A 19,924-nucleotide genomic window follows, 5' to 3' on the forward strand; every position below is an offset into this window, starting at 1 on the left:
CCTGAATTAAGATATCGTCCAGATAAGGCGCCACAGTTATGCCCCGCGGCCTTAGAACCGCCAGAAGGGACCCTAGCACCTTTGTGAAAATTCTGGGAGCTGTGGCCAACCCAAAGGGAAGAGCCACAAACTGGTAATGCTTGTCCAGAAAGGCGAACCTGAGGAACTGGTGATGATCTTTGTGGATAGGGATGTGTAGATACGCATCCTTTAAGTCCACGGTGGTCATATATTGACCCTCCTGGATCATCGGCAAAATAGTCCGAATGGTCTCCATCTTGAAGGATGGGACTCTGAGGAATTTGTTTAGGATCTTGAGATCTAAAATTGGTCTGAAGGTTCCCTCTTTTTTGGGAACCACAAACAGATTGGAGTAGAACCCCTGCCCCTGTTCTGTTTTCGGAACTGGGCAGATCACTCCCATGGTATATAGGTCTTCTACACAGCCTCTCTTTTTGTCTGGTTTACAGACAATTGAGAAAGATGGAATCTCCCCCTTGGTGGAGAATCTTTGAAATCTAGAAGATACCCCTGGGTTACGATTTCTAAAGCCCAGGAGTCCTGAACATCTCTTGCCCAAGCCTGAGCAAAGAGAGAAAGTCTGCCCCCTACTAGATCCGGTCCCGGATGGGGGGCTACCCCTTCATGCTGTCTTGGTGGCAGCAGCGGGCTTCTTGGTCTGTTTACCCTTGTTCCAAGTATGGTTAGGTCTCCAGAGTGACTTGGATTGAGCAAAATTCCCCTCTTGCTTTGCAGCAGGGGAAGAGGTAGAGGGACCACCTTTGAAGTTTCGAAAGGAACGAAAATTATTTTGTTTGGTCCTCATCTTATTTGTCTTATCCTGAGGAAGGACATGGCCTTTCCCTCCAGTGATGTCTGAAATGATCTCTTTCAGTTCAGGCCCGAATAGGGTCTTACCCTTGAAAGGAATGGCTAAAAGCTTAGCCTTTGATGACACATCAGCAGACCAGGACTTAAGCCATAACGCTCTACGCGCTAAAATGGCAAAACCTGAATTCTTTGCCGCTAATTTAGCCAGTTGAAAAGCGGCATCTGTAATGAAAGAATTAGCTAGCTTGAGAGCCCTAATTCTATCCAGAATATCATCTAATGGGGTCTCAACCTGAAGCCTCCAGAGCCTCGAACCAAAAGGACGCTGCAGTAGTTACAGGAACAATGCACGCTATAGTTTGGAGAAGAAAACCCTGATGAACAAATATTTTCTTCAGGAGACCCTCTAATTTTTTATCCATAGGATCTTTGAAAGCACAACTGTCCTCAATAGGTATAGTTGTACGCTTAAAGCAAAGTGTGGAAAACAGCACCAACAGATATGTGGCTTGTGGGGCACGGAACCCAGGATCTGCCTTATCCTGCAAATACTTCAAGTAGCAAAAAAGATTTGTTCCAGCCACCAATAGTTAAAAAACCTTTATTTCTTCATATAGGGTCTTTTGACAAACATACAACGTTTCAGACCTGCTATAGGTCCTTAGTCATGTATACTGAACATACACTGATTCATCATTTAAATACTTTACACCTGGTCAATTGTTCACCTGTTGTCATGTGACTACTCATTATTGTATCACTGCCATCTTGTGGCCATCTAACATATATATTCCTATTGAAAAAAAAGCATTCTGAATAGTCACATTGAAAAGGTTTAAGTATCAAACAATGTTAATAAATAAAATCATATGTACAAAATTAAAATAGAAGAAATCTTACGCACAATATGCAGATATGCCATTGCTGTTTACTTGTTATTTAAATGTTAATTTGGACTCTTTCATTTTAGAGTTGATTTCAAAAAATTGCTGCTAAAGATTATATGGATTACTGTCAATTTGAACACTGTAGGCCTATTTTGAAAATAATCTTTTACTTTTCTCTTTAGTCTTTTTATGTGTAAAGATAATTTTTGTAAAAAAATTTTTTTTTTTCCAAAAAAATCTCCCTTCAATTTTACTCAGCTTATTAAAAGGGGTTGTTAGAAAATTATTTTAGATTAAAGAAATGCAGGTATCATGATACTCAGCCCATTAGAAAGGGAAGATTTACATATTCATAGAGATGTTTTAGGAAAAACAAATATTTAGTAAAACAAACTCCAATCGAATTCTTTGTTCATACCCTTAGGTATTAAGCTTTCCAATTTGTATATCCAAAACATCTCTCTTGTTTTTAGTATATGTTCTCTATTACCCCCCCTCCTTGGTCTCTCAATCTGTTCAATTATTTGGAATCTGAGCTGGCTGATGTTATGACCCATAGAGAGGAAGTGAGAGGATACAGGAGCCTCTTTGTTCTTACATCTAATATTGGACTTATGTTCTGTTATCCTCTCTACAGGTCTCGCCCAAATAGATCAGACCACATGGACACTTGATCAAATAAATACAGTAACATGACCTGCAAGTAAGATATTTATTAATTTTGTATTTTCTACCATTTGTGGGGTGAGAGAAATATTCGCCTTTAATCATTGAACTGCAGTTACTGCAGTTCAAACAGGGATAACATCCATCTCTCCTAGGGCCTATAGTCTTCTGTATGTTCAATCTGTTACTGCCTATATCTGAATGTACAAGGCTATCTTTGATACTTCTATTTCTTCTGTATGCTGTCATAAAATTTTCTTTAAACTCATTCACTTGAGGGTTACAGTCCCTTAGGATGTGCCAATGCTTTCTTAAAATACCATTGATCTTCTGACTAAATTCATTGAACTGTGTTACAAACACTAGACGATCTGTTTCTTTACTTTTGTACCTTTTAGGTAATTCTTTATTGTTAACTACATCTAGTTGTTCCTTAATTAGTGATATTGGATACCCTCTATTGATAAATTTGTCAGCCATCTCCTCCAACCTTTGCTTGCATCTATTCTCCTCAGACACTATGCGTTTAACCCTTAAAAATTGGCTCTTTGGAATGGCCCTGAAGATACTATCTGGATGGTGACTTCCATATTTCAATATGTTGTTCTTATCTGTATCTTTTGTATGGATATCTGTTTTTAAGAAACCATCCTTAAAGTATACATAGGTGTCTAGGAACTCAATTCCAATTTCACTCATATTTAAAGTGAATTTTAATCCATTGACAGAATTGTTAAGATCTTCAACAAAGGACAATAGGCTACCAACGTCACCCCCCCACACGCCAAACACGTCATCAATGTACCTCCACCAGGAGGCGCCATAGAGCTGGAACAAGCCATGAGGGTACACAAAGTATTCCTCAAAGCTATTCATGAAAATGTTGGCGTATGAGGGGGCAACGTTGGAGCCCATTGCTGTACCCTGTTTCTGCAGATAATATGTATCCATGAACAGAAAATAATTCTGATAAAGAATAATAGATAGAAGTTCTATTAGAAACCAGATATCTGCCTCAGTATAACTCTTACTAGATCTAAGCATATGTTCCACAGATGAGATCCCTGTTGTATGTTTGATAGATGTGTAAAGGCTTGAGACATCTAATGAAAACAAAATACATTTATCACCTACATGTCCTAAGTCCTGTAATTTAGCCAAAAAATCATTAGTGTCCCTAATGTAAGATGTAGTGTTCTTAACTAAAGGCTGCAATACTTTATCCAAGAAGATGGAAATATTAGAAAATACTGAACCCATCCCTGCCACAATAGGGCGTCCTGGGGGATTTCTTAAGGATTTATGTACCTTTGGTAGTACATATATTACTGGCCTAATTGGATCTGTTACATATAAGGCCTCCTTAAACTTGTCTGTTATAATATCTCTTTGTGTAGCCAGAGTTAAGATGTTATTTATCCCTTTATTAATCTGTATGGTGGGATCTCTAGTCAGTATTTCATAAACTTGGGTATCTTTTAGTTGCCTATTGATCTCATCTATATAATCAGATTTGTTTAAAATCACAATGGCCCCGCCCTTATCGGCCTCTTTGATGATTATATTTTTATTCTCTCTCATACGCTTAGCCAGGGTAGAAATAGCTCCCTCCACCTTAGGGACCGTCTGCCACGAGTCCCGCATGGTGTCTGATATGGGAAACATTTTCTTAAAAGTAGGAGGGGGAGCGAACGGAATACCTGGTCTATCCCACTCCTTAGTAACAATGTCCGAAATCCTCTTAGGGACCGGAAAAAACATCAGTGTAGGCAGGAACCTCTAGAAATCTGTCCATTTTACACAATTTCTCTGGAACTACAATAGGGTCACAATCATCCAGAGTCGCTAAAACCTCCCTGAGCAATAAGCGGAGGTGTTCTAGTTTAAATTTAAAAGCCGTCTGTCTGAGGGAACATATTTCCTGAATCAGAAATCTCTCCCTCAGCCAGCAAATCCCTCACCCCCAACTCAGAACATTGTGAGGGTACATCGGATATGGCTAATAAAGCGTCAGAGGGCTCAGCATTTGTTCTGACACCAGACCTACTGCACTTCCCCTGCAACCCAGGCAGCTTAGATAAAACCTCTGTGAGGGTAGTATTCATAACTGTGGCCATATCTTGCAGAGTGAAAGAATTAGACACACTAGAAGTACTTGGAGTTGCTTGTGCGGGCGTTAATGGTTGTGACACTTGGGGAGAATTAGATGGCATAACCTGATTCCCTTCTGACTGAGAATCATCCTGCGACATACTTTTAGTAGCTAAAATATGTTCTTTGCAATTTATTGACCTTTCAGTGCATGAGGGACACATTCTAAGTGGAGGTTCCACAATGGCTTCTAAACATATTGAACATTGACTTTCCTCAATGTCAGACATGTTGCACAGGCTAGTAATGACTACAAACAAGCATGAAAACACTTTATTTAGTGAAAAAAAACAACAATCTTAAAAAACGGTACTGCGCCTTTAAGAGAAAAAAAGCATACATGTTCTGCAAAACTGCTTTTAAGGGCACCAAATTTTTCAAATTTTTGCAAGCAGACACAATATATGTAGTTAAGATTGCCCCACAAGGAAATTTAACATTTAACCCTTTAATGTGCAAACCAGATTGAAATTAGGCCTAAATCCGGAAAAAACACCCCCAGCACCTATACCTGCCCTCAGGGATAGTAAATATGGGGATAGAGCTTCGATTTGGCCCAAAACATTCACCAGGGCCCTCAGGAGTTAGAGCTTGCTGCTTGCTGAGTGAAAATAACTGCGCATCTGAGGCGTGAAAATAGGCGCCACCCATCTCACTCGATGTCTCTACAGCCTCAAAGAACCGCACCAGAGCGGTTTTAAACTAGCCATGTGGGTTCTGAGACCCAAAAAATAAGCCAAGTGTACCCTCAATAAAGTTGCCCAAAAAACGTTATTGCCCACAAAACGTTAACAGCACTCCCAGTTCATAAAACATTTGCCCACAAACATTCACAACTCAGTGTCAACCATTTTTGTAATTAGCCCCTTATGCAAGCTTAGTAATGCCCTTCTTATTAGCTCTTAGGATTACTGCTTACCCTTACCCTCATGGGGATACTGTCAGCCTTTCTGAAATACCACAGTCTCTCTAGAAAAAATGACTGAACATACCTCACTGCTGTATAGCATGAAAAAGTTCCTCACACTGAAGATTCTTGTACTCCTCAGCCTCTGTGGGAACAGCACTGGATCTTAGTTACAAATGCTAAGATCATCATCCTCCAGGCAGAAGTCTTCATCTATCTGCTGCCGGACAGTTAATAGTACACACAAAAAACTCTTGCTTGAAGAAATTAAAAACTAATATTTTATCACCTCTTTCACTTTACCCTTCCTAGTACTTAGAGTAGGCAAAGAGAATGACTGGGGGTGGAGCTAAGGGAGGAGCTATATAGACAGCTCTGCTGTGGTGCTCTTTGCCACTTCCTGTTAGCAGGAGGATAATATCCCACAAGTAAAGGATGAATCCGTGGACTCGTCGTACCTTATAGAAGAAAAATATATTTGATTTGAAAAAATGACACCTGCCCCCAGGGTACTGCAAAATGACTAGACAACGATCCGGTTAACAGAAAAACAGAATTTATGCTTACCTGATAAATTACTTTCTCCAACGGTGTGTCCGGTCCACGGCGTCATCCTTACTTGTGGGAATATCTCTTCCCCAACAGGAAATGGCAAAGAGTCCCAGCAAAGCTGGCCATATAGTCCCTCCTAGGCTCCGCCCACCCCAGTCATTCGACCGACGGACAGGAGGAAAAAATAGGAGAAACCATAGGGTGCCGTGGTGACTGTAGTTAGAGAAAATAATTCATCAAACCTGATTAAAAAACCAGGGCGGGCCGTGGACCGGACACACCGTTGGAGAAAGTAATTTATCAGGTAAGCATAAATTCTGTTTTCTCCAACTTTGGTGTGTCCGGTCCACGGCGTCATCCTTACTTGTGGGAACCAATACCAAAGCTTTAGGACACGGATGAAGGGAGGGAGCAAATCAGGTTACCTAAACGGAAGGCACCACGGCTTGCAAAACCTTTCTCCCAAAAATAGCCTCCGAAGAAGCAAAAGTATCAAATTTGTAAAATTTGTCAAAAGTGTGCAGTGAAGACCAAGTCGCTGCCTTACATATCTGATCAACAGAAGCCTCGTTCTTGAAGGCCCATGTGGAAGCCACAGCCCTAGTGGAGTGAGCTGTGATTCTTTCAGGAGGCTGCCGTCCGGCAGTCTCATAAGCCAATCGGATGATGCTTTTAAGCCAAAAGGAAAGAGAGGTAGAAGTTGCTTTTTGACCTCTCCTTTTACCAGAATAGACGACAAACAGAGAAGATGTTTGTCTGAACTCTTTTGTAGCTTCTAAGTAGAATTTTAGAGCACGGACTAAATCTAAATTGTGTAGCAAACGTTCCTTCTTTGAAACTGGATTCGGACACAAAGAAGGTACAACTATCTCCTGGTTAATATTTTTGTTGGAAACAACCTTTGGAAGAAAACCAGGCTTAGTACGCAAAACAACCTTATCTGAATGGAACACCAGATAGGGCGGAGTACACTGCAGAGCAGATAACTCAGAAACGCTTCTAGCAGAAGAAATAGCAACCAAAAACAAAACTTTCCAAGATAACAACTTAATATCTATGGAATGTAAAGGTTCAAACGGAACCCCTTGAAGAACTGAAAGAACTAGATTTAAACTCCAGGGAGGAGTCAAAGGTCTGTAAACAGGCTTGATCCTAACCAGAGCCTGAACAAATGCTTGAACATCTGGCACAGCTGCCAGTCGTTTGTGTAGTAAGACAGATAAGGCAGAAATCTGTCCCTTTAGAGAACTCGCAGATAATCCTTTATCCAAACCTTCTTGTAGAAAGGAAAGGATCTTAGGAATCTTTATCTTATTCCATGGGAATCCCTTGGATTCACACCAGCAGATATATCTTTTCCATATTTTATGGTAAATTTTTCTAGTTACCGGTTTTCTGGCTTGAACCAGAGTATCTAACACAGAATCTGAAAACCCACGCTTTGATAGAATCAAGCGTTCAATCTCCAAGCCGTCAGCTGGAGGGAGACCAGATTTGGATGTTCGAATGGACCCTGTACAAGAAGGTCCTGTCTCAAAGGTAGCTTCCATGGTGGAGCCAATGACATATTCACCAGGTCTGCATACCAAGTCCTGCGTGGCCATGCAGGAGCTATCAAGATCACCGAGGCCCTCTCCTGCTTGATCCTGGCTACCAGCCTGGGAATGAGAGGAAACGGTGGAAACACATAAGCTAGGTTGAAGGTCCAAGGCGCTACTAGTGCATCCACTAGAGTCGCCTTGGGATCCCTGGATCTGGACCCGTAGTAAGGAACCTTGAAGTTCTGACGAGACGCCATCAGATCCATGTCTGGAATGCCCCATAATTGGGTCAACTGGTCAAATATCTCCGGGTGGAGTTCCCACTCCCCCGGATGGAAAGTCTGACGACTCAGATAATCCGCCTCCCAGTTTTCCACTCCTGGGATGTGGATCGCAGATAGGTGACAGGAGTGATCCTCCGCCCATTGTATTATTTTGGTCACTTCTTTCATCGCCAGGGAACTACTTGTTCCCCCCTGATGATTGATATAAGCAACAGTCGTCATGTTGTCTGATTGGAATCTTATGAATCTGGCCTTTGCTAGCTGAGGCCAAGCCCTGAGAGCTTTGAATATCGCTCTTAGTTCCAGAATGTTTATCGGGAGAAGAGACTCTTCCCGAGACCATAGTCCCTGAGCTTTCAGGGATTCCCAGACCGCGCCCCAGCCCACTAGACTGGCGTCGGTTGTGACGATGACCCACTCTGGTCTGCGGAAGCTCATTCCCTGGGATAGGTGGTCCAGGGTTAGCCACCAACGGAGTGAATCTTCTGATCTACTTGAATCACTGGAGACAAGTCTGTATAGTCCCCATTCCACTGTTTCAGCATGCACAGTTGTAATGGTCTTAGATGAATTCGCGCAAAAGGAACTATGTCCATTGCTGCAACCATCAACCCTACTACTTCCATGCACTGAGCTATGGAAGGACGTGGAACTGAATGAAGAACTTGACAAGCGCTTAGAAGTTTTGACTTTCTGACATCTGTCAGAAAAATCCTCATTTCTAAAGAATCTATTATTGTTCCCAAGAAGGGAACTCTTGTCGACGGAGACAGAGAACTTCTTTCTATGTTCACCTTCCATCCGTGAGATCTGAGAAAGGCCAGAACGATGTCTGTATGAGCCTTTGCCTTTGAAAGGGACGACGCTTGTATTAGAATATCGTCCAAGTATGGTACTACTGCAATGCCCCTCGGTCTTAGAACCGCTAGAAGGGACCCGAGTACCTTTGTGAAAATCCTTGGAGCAGTGGCTAACCCGAATGGGAGGGCCACAAACTGGTAATGTTTGTCCAGAAAGGCGAACCTTAGGAACTGATGATGTTCTTTGTGGATAGGAATATGTAGGTACGCATCCTTTAGATCCACGGTAGTCATAAATTGACCTTCCTGGATTGTAGGTAGAATCGTTCGAATGGTTTCCATTTTGAACGATGGTACTATGAGAAATTTGTTTAGGATTTTTAAATCCAGAATTGGTCTGAAGGTTCCCTCTTTTTTGGGAACTATGAACAGATTTGAGTAAAATCCCATTCCTTGTTCCGCCATTGGAACTGGGTGTATCACTCCCATCTTTAACAGGTCTTCTACACAATGTAAGAATGCCTGTCTCTTTATTTGGTTTGAGGATAAGTGAGATATGTGAAACCTTCCCCTTGGGGGTAGTTCCTTGAATTCCAGAAGATAACCCTGAGAAACTATTTCTAGCGTCCAGGGATCCTGAACATCTCTTGCCCAAGCCTGAGCAAAGAGAGAGAGTCTGCCCCCCACTAGATCCGGTCCCGGATCGGGGGCTACTCCTTCATGCTGTTTTGTTAGCAGCAGCAGGTTTCTTGGCCTGCTTACCCTTGTTCCAGCCTTGCATCAGTTTCCAGGCTGGTTTGGTCTGTGAAGCCTTACCCTCTTGCTTAGAGGATGCAGAATTAGAGGCCGGTCCGTTCCTGAAATTACGAAAGGAACGAAAATTAGACTTATTCTTGGCTTTGAAAGGCCTATCTTGTGGGAGGGCGTGGCCCTTTCCCCCAGTGATGTCTGAGATAATCTCTTTCAATTCTGGCCCAAAGAGAGTTTTACCCTTGAAGGGGATATTAAGCAATTTTGTCTTGGATGATACATCCGCTGACCAAGACTTTAGCCAAAGCGCTCTGCGCGCCACAATTGCAAACCCTGAATTTTTCGCCGCTAATCTAGCTAATTGCAAAGCGGCATCTAAAATAAAAGAATTAGCCAACTTAAGTGCGTGAACTCTGTCCATAACCTCCTCATATGGAGTCTCTCTACTGAGCGACTTTTCTAGTTCCTCGAACCAGAACCACGCTGCTGTAGTGACAGGAACAATGCACGAAATGGGTTGCAGAAGGTAACCTTGCTGTACAAAAATCTTTTTAAGCAAACCCTCCAATTTTTTATCCATAGGATCTTTGAAAGCACAATTATCCTCTATAGGAATAGTAGTGCGCTTGTTTAGAGTAGAAACTGCCCCCTCGACCTTAGGGACTGTCTGCCATAAGTCCTTTCTGGGGTCGACCATAGGAAATAATTTCTTAAATATAGGAGGGGGGACAAAAGGTATGCCGGGCTTCTCCCACTCCTTATTCACTATGTCCGCCACCCGCTTTGGTATAGGAAAAGCGTCGGGGTGCACCGGAACCTCTAGGAACTTGTCCATCTTGCATAATTTTTCTGGAATGACCAGGTTGTCACAATCATCCAGAGTAGATAACACCTCCTTAAGCAGTGCGCGGAGATGCTCGAATTTAAATTTAAATGTCACAACATCAGGTTCAGCCTGTTGAGAAATTTTTCCTGAATCTGAAATTTCCCCATCTGACAAAACCTCCCTCATGGCCCCTTCAGATTGGTGTGAGGGTATGACAGAGCAATTATCATCAGCGCCCTCTTGCTCTTCAGTGTTTAAAACAGAGCAATCGCGCTTTCTCTGATATGCAGGCATTTTGGATAAAATATTTGCTATGGAGTTATCCATTACTGCCGTCAATTGTTGCATAGTAATAAGCATTGGCGCGCTAGAAGTACTAGGGGTCTCCTGCGTGGGCAAAACTGGTATAGACACAGAAGGAGATGATGTAGAACCATGTCTACGCCCTTCATCTGATGAATCATCTTGGGCAACTTCATTATCTGTGGCAGTACTGTCCATACTTTGTTTGGACGCTATGGCACAATTATCACACAATTTTGAAGTGGGAGACACATAGACTTTCATACATATAGAACATAGCTTATCTGAAGGTACAGACATGTTAAACAGGCTTAAACTTGTCAATAAAGCACAAAAAACGTTTTAAAACAAAACCATTACTGTCTCTTTAAATTTTAAACAGAGCACACTTTATTACTGAATATGTGAAAAAATATGAAGGAATTGTTCAACATTTACCAAATTTTCACCACAGTGTCTTAAAGCATTCAAAGTATTGCACACCAATTTTCAGAGCTTTAACCCTTAAAATAACGAAACCGGAGCCGGTTACAGTTTTAACCCCTCTACAGTCCCAGCTACAGCCTTTGCTGCGACTTTACCAAACCCAGGGGGGAATACGATACCAAATGAAGCCTTCTAGGAACTTTTCCAACTACTTTCAGATCCTCACACATGCATCTGCATGTCTTGCTCTCAAAAGTAACTGCGCAGTAATTGCGCGAAAATGAGGCTCAGCCTACAACTGGGAAGGCCCTTCCTGACTGGAAAAGGTGGCTAACACAGTGCCTGGCGTTAAAAAACGTTCCCCAAGTTTATAAGTGTGAATTACCAGCATAAACATGTATAAAATGCCCAAATAAAGCAATCGATTTTGCCCATAAAAGTGTCTACCAGTTTTATAGCCCATATTAAGCCCTTTATTCTGTTTGAGACTAAGAAAATGGCTTACCGGTCCCCATGAGGGGAAATGACAGCCTTCCAGCATTACACAGTCTTGTTAGAAATATGGCTAGTCATACCTTAAGCAGAAAAGTCTGCTAACTGTTTCCCCCAACTGAAGTTACTTCATCTCAACAGTCCTATGTGGAAACAGCAAACGATTTTAGTTACTGTCTGCTAAAATCATCTTCCTCTCACAAACAGAATTCTTCATCTTTTTCTGTTTCAGAGTAAATAGTACATACCAGCACTATTTTAAAATAACAAACTCTTGATAGTAGAATAAAAAAACTACAACTAAACACCACATACTCTTAACCATCTCCGTGGAGATGTTGCCTGTGCAACGGCAAAGAGAATGACTGGGGTGGGCGGAGCCTAGGAGGGACTATATGGCCAGCTTTGCTGGGACTCTTTGCCATTTCCTGTTGGGGAAGAGATATTCCCACAAGTAAGGATGACGCCGTGGACCGGACACACCAATGTTGGAGAAACAAGTTTAGGCCCAACCGGAGCTAATGCCTGCTGCCTTCTCAGTCAGAATAAACTGTGCGTCCGAACGCACGAAAATAGGCCCCGCCCATCATGGACGACGTTCGCATTAGTCTATACAACCGCATGGGAAGCGGTTAGCAAATAAAGCCATGTGGTCCCCTTAAAGCATAACAGAAATATTACAGCCATACTGATTATTTGTCTCCCAAATAAAATCCGTTAAGCTGTCTCTCCCAGTGTCCCTTTTATATACTGCTTTCAGTCAATTAAAGAAATAAACACAGGATTTTCAGTAATACCCTATTTTTGTACAGGTCTATTGCTTACCCCTTCCCTTGCAGGGAAAAAATGTCAGCCAGTTCTGATATACCAAGTCTCTTCAGAATTAAAAGACTGAACATACCTCAATGCTGCTTGTAGCATGAAACCGTTCTCCACACTGAAGATTTCTCTTGTACTACCTTCAGAAGCTCTGTGGGAACCAACATAGATCTTAGTTACATCTGCTAAGATCATCAACCTCAGGGCAGAAATCTTCTTCCATAACTCCCTGAGGAAAATAGTACTCACCGGTACCATTTAAAATAAAAAACTTCTTGATTGAAGAAACTAAAACTAACACCTCACTTTACCTCTTCCTATTACTAACACAGGCAAAGAGAATGACTGGGGGTGGAGCGAAGGGAGGAGCTATATATACAGCTCTGTTGTGGTGCTCTTTGCCACTTCCTGTTAGCAGGAGGTTAATATCCCACAAGTAAGGATGAACTCCGTGGACTCGTCGTATCTTGTAGAAGAAAAGAAATTGCACAAAAAAGTTATAAGGGCTCAAGCAATGGGCTTCTTGTAGAGATAGCACAAAATACCGCTCCACTTGTAATCTGGCCCATAATGTTTTATAATAAAACTAAGTGGTGATCTATATACTGATAATGAACACATTATGTTTTATAATAAAGCTAACTACTATATATAGTCGGTCCTACCCATGTCTGCAGTACAGCCTTTTAAGCTTCAGTTCGGAGCAGTTAAGCTGGGCCAGTCCTATTAATATTCCAGCAAATGTGCCCTAAAAAGAAAGTATAATTATTATGCTGCTAGAGAAAGCACAACACAACGTGATGATATATGCTGTATGTAGTGTGAACAGTGTCTAAAGCCGCCTTATATAAGGGTACATACAACAACCTATGTCATCTGTAAAGAGTGATTATACAAGACTCTTCTGTACATATATCATCATACAGGGCAATGTAATTATTCATAAACCCTACTATACTGCCAAAAAAGAAGGGGGTGCAATAGGCTACACTGCTAGTATACCTATGATGCGACATTTCACTTACCACCTGCTCTGTTGATACGTGTTTGCCTTGATAATCCAACCAAATGGGAACCTCTGATGTAAAACGGAATTCTCTGCAGAAAAGGTATGTGATAAGGTAAGTAGACAGATAATGTAGTGAAAAAGGTCAGTAGACAGATAATGTAGTGATAAGGTCAGTAGACAGTATCGATAAGGTCAGTAGACCGATAATGTAGCAATAAGGTCAGTAGACAGATAATGTAGCGATAAGGTCAGTAGACAGATAATGTAGCGAAAAAGGTCAGTAGACAAATAATGTAGCGAAAAAGGTCAGTAGACAAATAATGTATCGATGAGGTCAGTAGACAGATAATGTAGCGAAAAAGGTCAGTAGACAGATAATGTAGCGATAAGGTCAGTAGACAGTATCGATAAGGTCCATAGACAGATAATGTAGCGATAAGGTCAGTAAACAGACAATGTAGGGATAAGGTTAGTAGACAGATAATGTAGGTATAAGGTCTGTATACAAATAATGTAGCGATAAGGTCAGTAGACAGATAATGTAGGGATAAGGTCAGTAGACAGATAATGTAGCGATAAGGTCAGTAGACAGATAATGTAGCGATAAGGTCAGTAGACAGATAATGTAGCGATAAGGTCAGTAGACAGATAATGTAGCGATAAGGTCAGTAGACAGATAATGTAGAGATAAGGTCAGTAGACAGATAATGTAGAGATAAGGTCAGTAGACAGATAATGTAGGGATAAGGTCAGTAGACAGATAATGTAGCAATAAGGTCAGTATACAGATAATGTAGAGATAAGGTCAGTAGACCGATAATGTAGGGATAAAGTCAGTAGACAGATAATGTAGCAATAAGATCAGTAAACAGATAATGTAGGGATAAGGTCAGTAGACAGATAATGTAGCGATAAGGTCAGTAAACATAATGTAGCGATAAGGTCAGTAGACAGATAATTCTAGGGATAAGGTCAGTAGACAGATAATGTAGGGATAAGGTCAGTAGACCGATAATGTAGTGATAAGGTCACTATACAGATAATGTAGTGATAAGGTCACTAGACAGTAGCGATAAGGTCAGTAGACAGATAATGTAGCGATAAGGGCAGTAAGATAATGTAGGGATAAGGTCAGTAGACAGATAATGTAGTGATAAGGTTGGAAAATAGATAATGTAGCGATAAGGTCAGTAGACAGATAATGTAGCGAAAAAGGTCAGTAGACAAATAATGTAGCGAAAAAGGTCAGTAGACAAATAATGTATCGATGAGGTCAGTAGACAGATAATGTAGCGAAAAAGGTCAGTAGACAGATAATGTAGCGATAAGGTCAGTAGACAGTATCGATAAGGTGCATACGAAGAGAGAAGCGCTCTACCAGGAACGAACAACAGCTCAGTGGCTTGTTCTATGGCGATTTACCACCCGGAAGCAGCCTCTTTTAGACCAGTGTGCTTTTCACAGAAGAAAACTTTCCTGAAGTATATCAGTCTGATCCCGCCAAGTAAGGTCAGTCCAGCCCCGAAATACCAGGCAATTCTCCTCTGAACAAGGAACATGACAACCCCAGACGATCGTTTCGGCCTCCTATGGGCCTCGTCAGTGAGGTGCAGCCACATTCCTCTAAGCACACTGGGCAAGGAGTCCACGTCTGGTTTCCCCCATCACCCATAGGGAGACTTCCCCAGGGTCATAATAATTTGCATACGAAGAGAGAAGCGCTCTACCAGGAACGAACAACAGCTCAGTGGCTTGTTCTATGGCGATTTACCACCCGGAAGCAGCCTCTTTTAGACCAGTGTGCTTTTCACAGAAGAAAACTTTCCTGAAGTATATCAGTCTGATCCCGCCAAGTAAGGTCAGTCCAGCCCCGAAATACCAGGCAATTCTCCTCTGAACAAGGAACATGACAACCCCAGACGATCGTTTCGGCCTCCTATGGGCCTCGTCAGTGAGGTGCAGCCACATTCCTCTAAGCACACTGGGCAAGGAGTCCACGTCTGGTTTCCCCCATCACCCATAGGGAGACTTCCCCAGGGTCATAATAATTTGCATACGAAGAGAGAAGCGCTCTACCAGGAACGAACAACAGCTCAGTGGCTTGTTCTATGGCGATTTACCACCCGGAAGCAGCCTCTTTTAGACCAGTGTGCTTTTCACAGAAGAAAACTTTCCTGAAGTATATCAGTCTGATCCCGCCAAGTAAGGTCAGTCCAGCCCCGAAATACCAGGCAATTCTCCTCTGAACAAGGAACATGACAACCCCAGACGATCGTTTCGGCCTACTATGGGCCTCGTCAGTGAGGTGCAGCCACATTCCTCTAAGCACACTGGGCAAGGAGTCCACGTCTGGTTTCCCCCATCACCCATAGGGAGACTTCCCCAGGGTCATAATAATTTGCATACGAAGAGAGAAGCGCTCTACCAGGAACGAACAACAGCTCAGTGGCTTGTTCTATGGCGATTTACCACCCGGAAGCAGCCTCTTTTAGACCAGTGTGCTTTTCACAGAAGAAAACTTTCCTGAAGTATATCAGTCTGATCCCGCCAAGTAAGGTCAGTCCAGCCCCGAAATACCAGGCAATTCTCCTCTGAACAAGGAACATGACAACCCCAGACGATCGTTTCGGCCTCCTATGGGCCTCGTCAGTGAGGTGCAGCCACATTCCTCTAAGCACACTGGGCAAGGAGTCCACGTCTGGTTTCCCCCATCACCCATAGGGAGACTTCCCCAGGGTCATAATGATTTGCATACGAAGAGAGAAGCGCTCTACCAGGAACGAACAACAGCTCAGTGGCTTGTTCTATGGCGATTTACCACCCGGAAGCAGCCTCTTTTAGACCAGTGTGCTTTTCACAGAAGAAAACTTTCCTGAAGTATATCAGTCTGATCCCGCCAAGTAAGGTCAGTCCAGCCCCGAAATACCAGGCAATTCTCCTCTGAACAAGGAACATGACAACCCCAGACGATCGTTTCGGCCTCCTATGGGCCTCGTCAGTGAGGTGCAGCCACATTCCTCTAAGCACACTGGGCAAGGAGTCCACGTCTGGTTTCCCCCATCACCCATAGGGAGACTTCCCCAGGGTCATAATAATTTGCATACGAAGAGAGAAGCGCTCTACCAGGAACGAACAACAGCTCAGTGGCTTGTTCTATGGCGATTTACCACCCGGAAGCAGCCTCTTTTAGACCAGTGTGCTTTTCACAGAAGAAAACTTTCCTGAAGTATATCAGTCTGATCCCGCCAAGTAAGGTCAGTCCAGCCCCGAAATACCAGGCAATTCTCCTCTGAACAAGGAACATGACAACCCCAGACGATCGTTTCGGCCTCCTATGGGCCTCGTCAGTGAGGTGCAGCCACATTCCTCTAAGCACACTGGGCAAGGAGTCCACGTCTGGTTTCCCCCATCACCCATAGGGAGACTTCCCCAGGGTCATAATAATTTGCATACGAAGAGAGAAGCTCTCTACCAGGAACGAACAACAGCTCAGTGGCTTGTTCTATGGCGATTTACCACCCGGAAGCAGCCTCTTTTAGACCAGTGTGCTTTTCACAGAAGAAAACTTTCCTGAAGTATATCAGTCTGATCCCGCCAAGTAAGGTCAGTCCAGCCCCGAAATACCAGGCAATTCTCCTCTGAACAAGGAACATGACAACCCCAGACGATCGTTTCGGCCTCCTATGGGCCTCGTCAGTGAGGTGCAGCCACATTCCTCTAAGCACACTGGGCAAGGAGTCCACGTCTGGTTTCCCCCATCACCCATAGGGAGACTTCCCCAGGGTCATAATAATTTGCATACGAAGAGAGAAGCGCTCTACCAGGAACGAACAACAGCTCAGTGGCTTGTTCTATGGCGATTTACCACCCGGAAGCAGCCTCTTTTAGACCAGTGTGCTTTTCACAGAAGAAAACTTTCCTGAAGTATATCAGTCTGATCCCGCCAAGTAAGGTCAGTCCAGCCCCGAAATACCAGGCAATTCTCCTCTGAACAAGGAACATGACAACCCCAGACGATCGTTTCGGCCTCCTATGGGCCTCGTCAGTGAGGTGCAGCCACATTCCTCTAAGCACACTGGGCAAGGAGTCCACGTCTGGTTTCCCCCATCACCCATAGGGAGACTTCCCCAGGGTCATAATAATTTGCATACGAAGAGAGAAGCGCTCTACCAGGAACGAACAACAGCTCAGTGGCTTGTTCTATGGCGATTTACCACCCGGAAGCAGCCTCTTTTAGACCAGTGTGCTTTTCACAGAAGAAAACTTTCCTGAAGTATATCAGTCTGATCCCGCCAAGTAAGGTCAGTCCAGCCCCGAAATACCAGGCAATTCTCCTCTGAACAAGGAACATGACAACCCCAGACGATCGTTTCGGCCTCCTATGGGCCTCGTCAGTGAGGTGCAGCCACATTCCTCTAAGCACACTGGGCAAGGAGTCCACGTCTGGTTTCCCCCATCACCCATAGGGAGACTTCCCCAGGGTCATAATAATTTGCATACGAAGAGAGAAGCGCTCTACCAGGAACGAACAACAGCTCAGTGGCTTGTTCTATGGCGATTTACCACCCGGAAGCAGCCTCTTTTAGACCAGTGTGCTTTTCACAGAAGAAAACTTTCCTGAAGTATATCAGTCTGATCCCGCCAAGTAAGGTCAGTCCAGCCCCGAAATACCAGGCAATTCTCCTCTGAACAAGGAACATGACAACCCCAGACGATCGTTTCGGCCTCCTATGGGCCTCGTCAGTGAGGTGCAGCCACATTCCTCTAAGCACACTGGGCAAGGAGTCCACGTCTGGTTTCCCCCATCACCCATAGGGAGACTTCCCCAGGGTCATAATAATTTGCATACGAAGAGAGAAGCGCTCTACCAGGAACGAACAACAGCTCAGTGGTTTGTTCTATGGCGATTTACCACCCGGAAGCAGCCTCTTTTAGACCAGTGTGCTTTTCACAGAAGAAAACTTTCCTGAAGTATATCAGTCTGATCCCGCCAAGTAAGGTCAGTCCAGCCCCGAAATACCAGGCAATTCTCCTCTGAACAAGGAACATGACAACCCCAGACGATCGTTTCGGCCTCCTATGGGCCTCGTCAGTGAGGTGCAGCCACATTCCTCTAAGCACACTGGGCAAGGAGTCCACGTCTGGTTTCCCCCATCACCCATAGGGAGACTTCCCCAGGGTCATAATAATTTGCATACGAAGAGAGAAGCGCTCTACCAGGAACGAACAACAGCTCAGTGGCTTGTTCTATGGCGATTTACCACCCGGAAGCAGCCTCTTTTAGACCAGTGTGCTTTTCACAGAAGAAAACTTTCCTGAAGTATATCAGTCTGATCCCGCCAAGTAAGGTCAGTCCAGCCCCGAAATACCAGGCAATTCTCCTATGAACAAGGAACATGACAACCCCAGACGATCGTTTCGGCCTCCTATGGGCCTCGTCAGTGAGGTGCAGCCACATTCCTCTAAGCACACTGGGCAAGGAGTCCACGTCTGGTTTCCCCCATCACCCATAGGGAGACTTCCCCAGGGTCATAATAATTTGCATACGAAGAGAGAAGCGCTCTACCAGGAACGAACAACAGCTCAGTGGCTTGTTCTATGGCGATTTACCACCCGGAAGCAGCCTCTTTTAGACCAGTGTGCTTTTCACAGAAGAAAACTTTCCTGAAGTATATCAGTCTGATCCCGCCAAGTAAGGTCAGTCCAGCCCCGAAATACCAGGCAATTCTCCTCTGAACAAGGAACATGACAACCCCAGACGATCGTTTCGGCCTCCTATGGGCCTCGTCAGTGAGGTGCAGCCACATTCCTCTAAGCACACTGGGCAAGGAGTCCACGTCTGGTTTCCCCCATCACCCATAGGGAGACTTCCCCAGGGTCATAATAATTTGCATACGAAGAGAGAAGCGCTCTACCAGGAACGAACAACAGCTCAGTGGCTTGTTCTATGGCGATTTACCACCCGGAAGCAGCCTCTTTTAGACCAGTGTGCTTTTCACAGAAGAAAACTTTCCTGAAGTATATCAGTCTGATCCCGCCAAGTAAGGTCAGTCCAGCCCCGAAATACCAGGCAATTCTCCTCTGAACAAGGAACATGACAACCCCAGACGATCGTTTCGGCCTCCTATGGGCCTCGTCAGTGAGGTGCAGCCACATTCCTCTAAGCACACTGGGCAAGGAGTCCACGTCTGGTTTCCCCCATCACCCATAGGGAGACTTCCCCAGGGTCATAATAATTTGCATACGAAGAGAGAAGCGCTCTACCAGGAACGAACAACAGCTCAGTGGCTTGTTCTATGGCGATTTACCACCCGGAAGCAGCCTCTTTTAGACCAGTGTGCTTTTCACAGAAGAAAACTTTCCTGAAGTATATCAGTCTGATCCCGCCAAGTAAGGTCAGTCCAGCCCCGAAATACCAGGCAATTCTCCTCTGAACAAGGAACATGACAACCCCAGACGATCGTTTCGGCCTCCTATGGGCCTCGTCAGTGAGGTGCAGCCACATTCCTCTAAGCACACTGGGCAAGGAGTCCACGTCTGGTTTCCCCCATCACCCATAGGGAGACTTCCCCAGGGTCATAATAATTTGCATACGAAGAGAGAAGCGCTCTACCAGGAACGAACAACAGCTCAGTGGCTTGTTCTATGGCGATTTACCACCCGGAAGCAGCCTCTTTTAG

General features: G+C 44.0%; 1 protein-coding gene across 2 annotated transcripts in view; it reads right to left on the minus strand.

Annotated features, from left to right (window-relative positions):
* Positions 1–19,924, minus strand: part of ATG2A (autophagy related 2A) — a 514,214-nt gene that overhangs the window by 23,616 nt on the left and 470,674 nt on the right. For both annotated transcript variants that reach the window (XM_053720124.1, XM_053720123.1), the window contains exons 37-38: positions 13,261–13,333; positions 12,901–12,983 (exon numbers count right to left, since the gene is read on the minus strand). In XM_053720124.1, the coding sequence (XP_053576099.1) occupies positions 12,901–12,983; positions 13,261–13,333 (156 nt within the window). The remainder of the gene's footprint in view (positions 1–12,900; positions 12,984–13,260; positions 13,334–19,924) is intronic.

Source organism: Bombina bombina, chromosome 7, assembly GCF_027579735.1.
Source record: "Bombina bombina isolate aBomBom1 chromosome 7, aBomBom1.pri, whole genome shotgun sequence".
Lineage (NCBI taxonomy): Eukaryota > Metazoa > Chordata > Amphibia > Anura > Bombinatoridae > Bombina > Bombina bombina.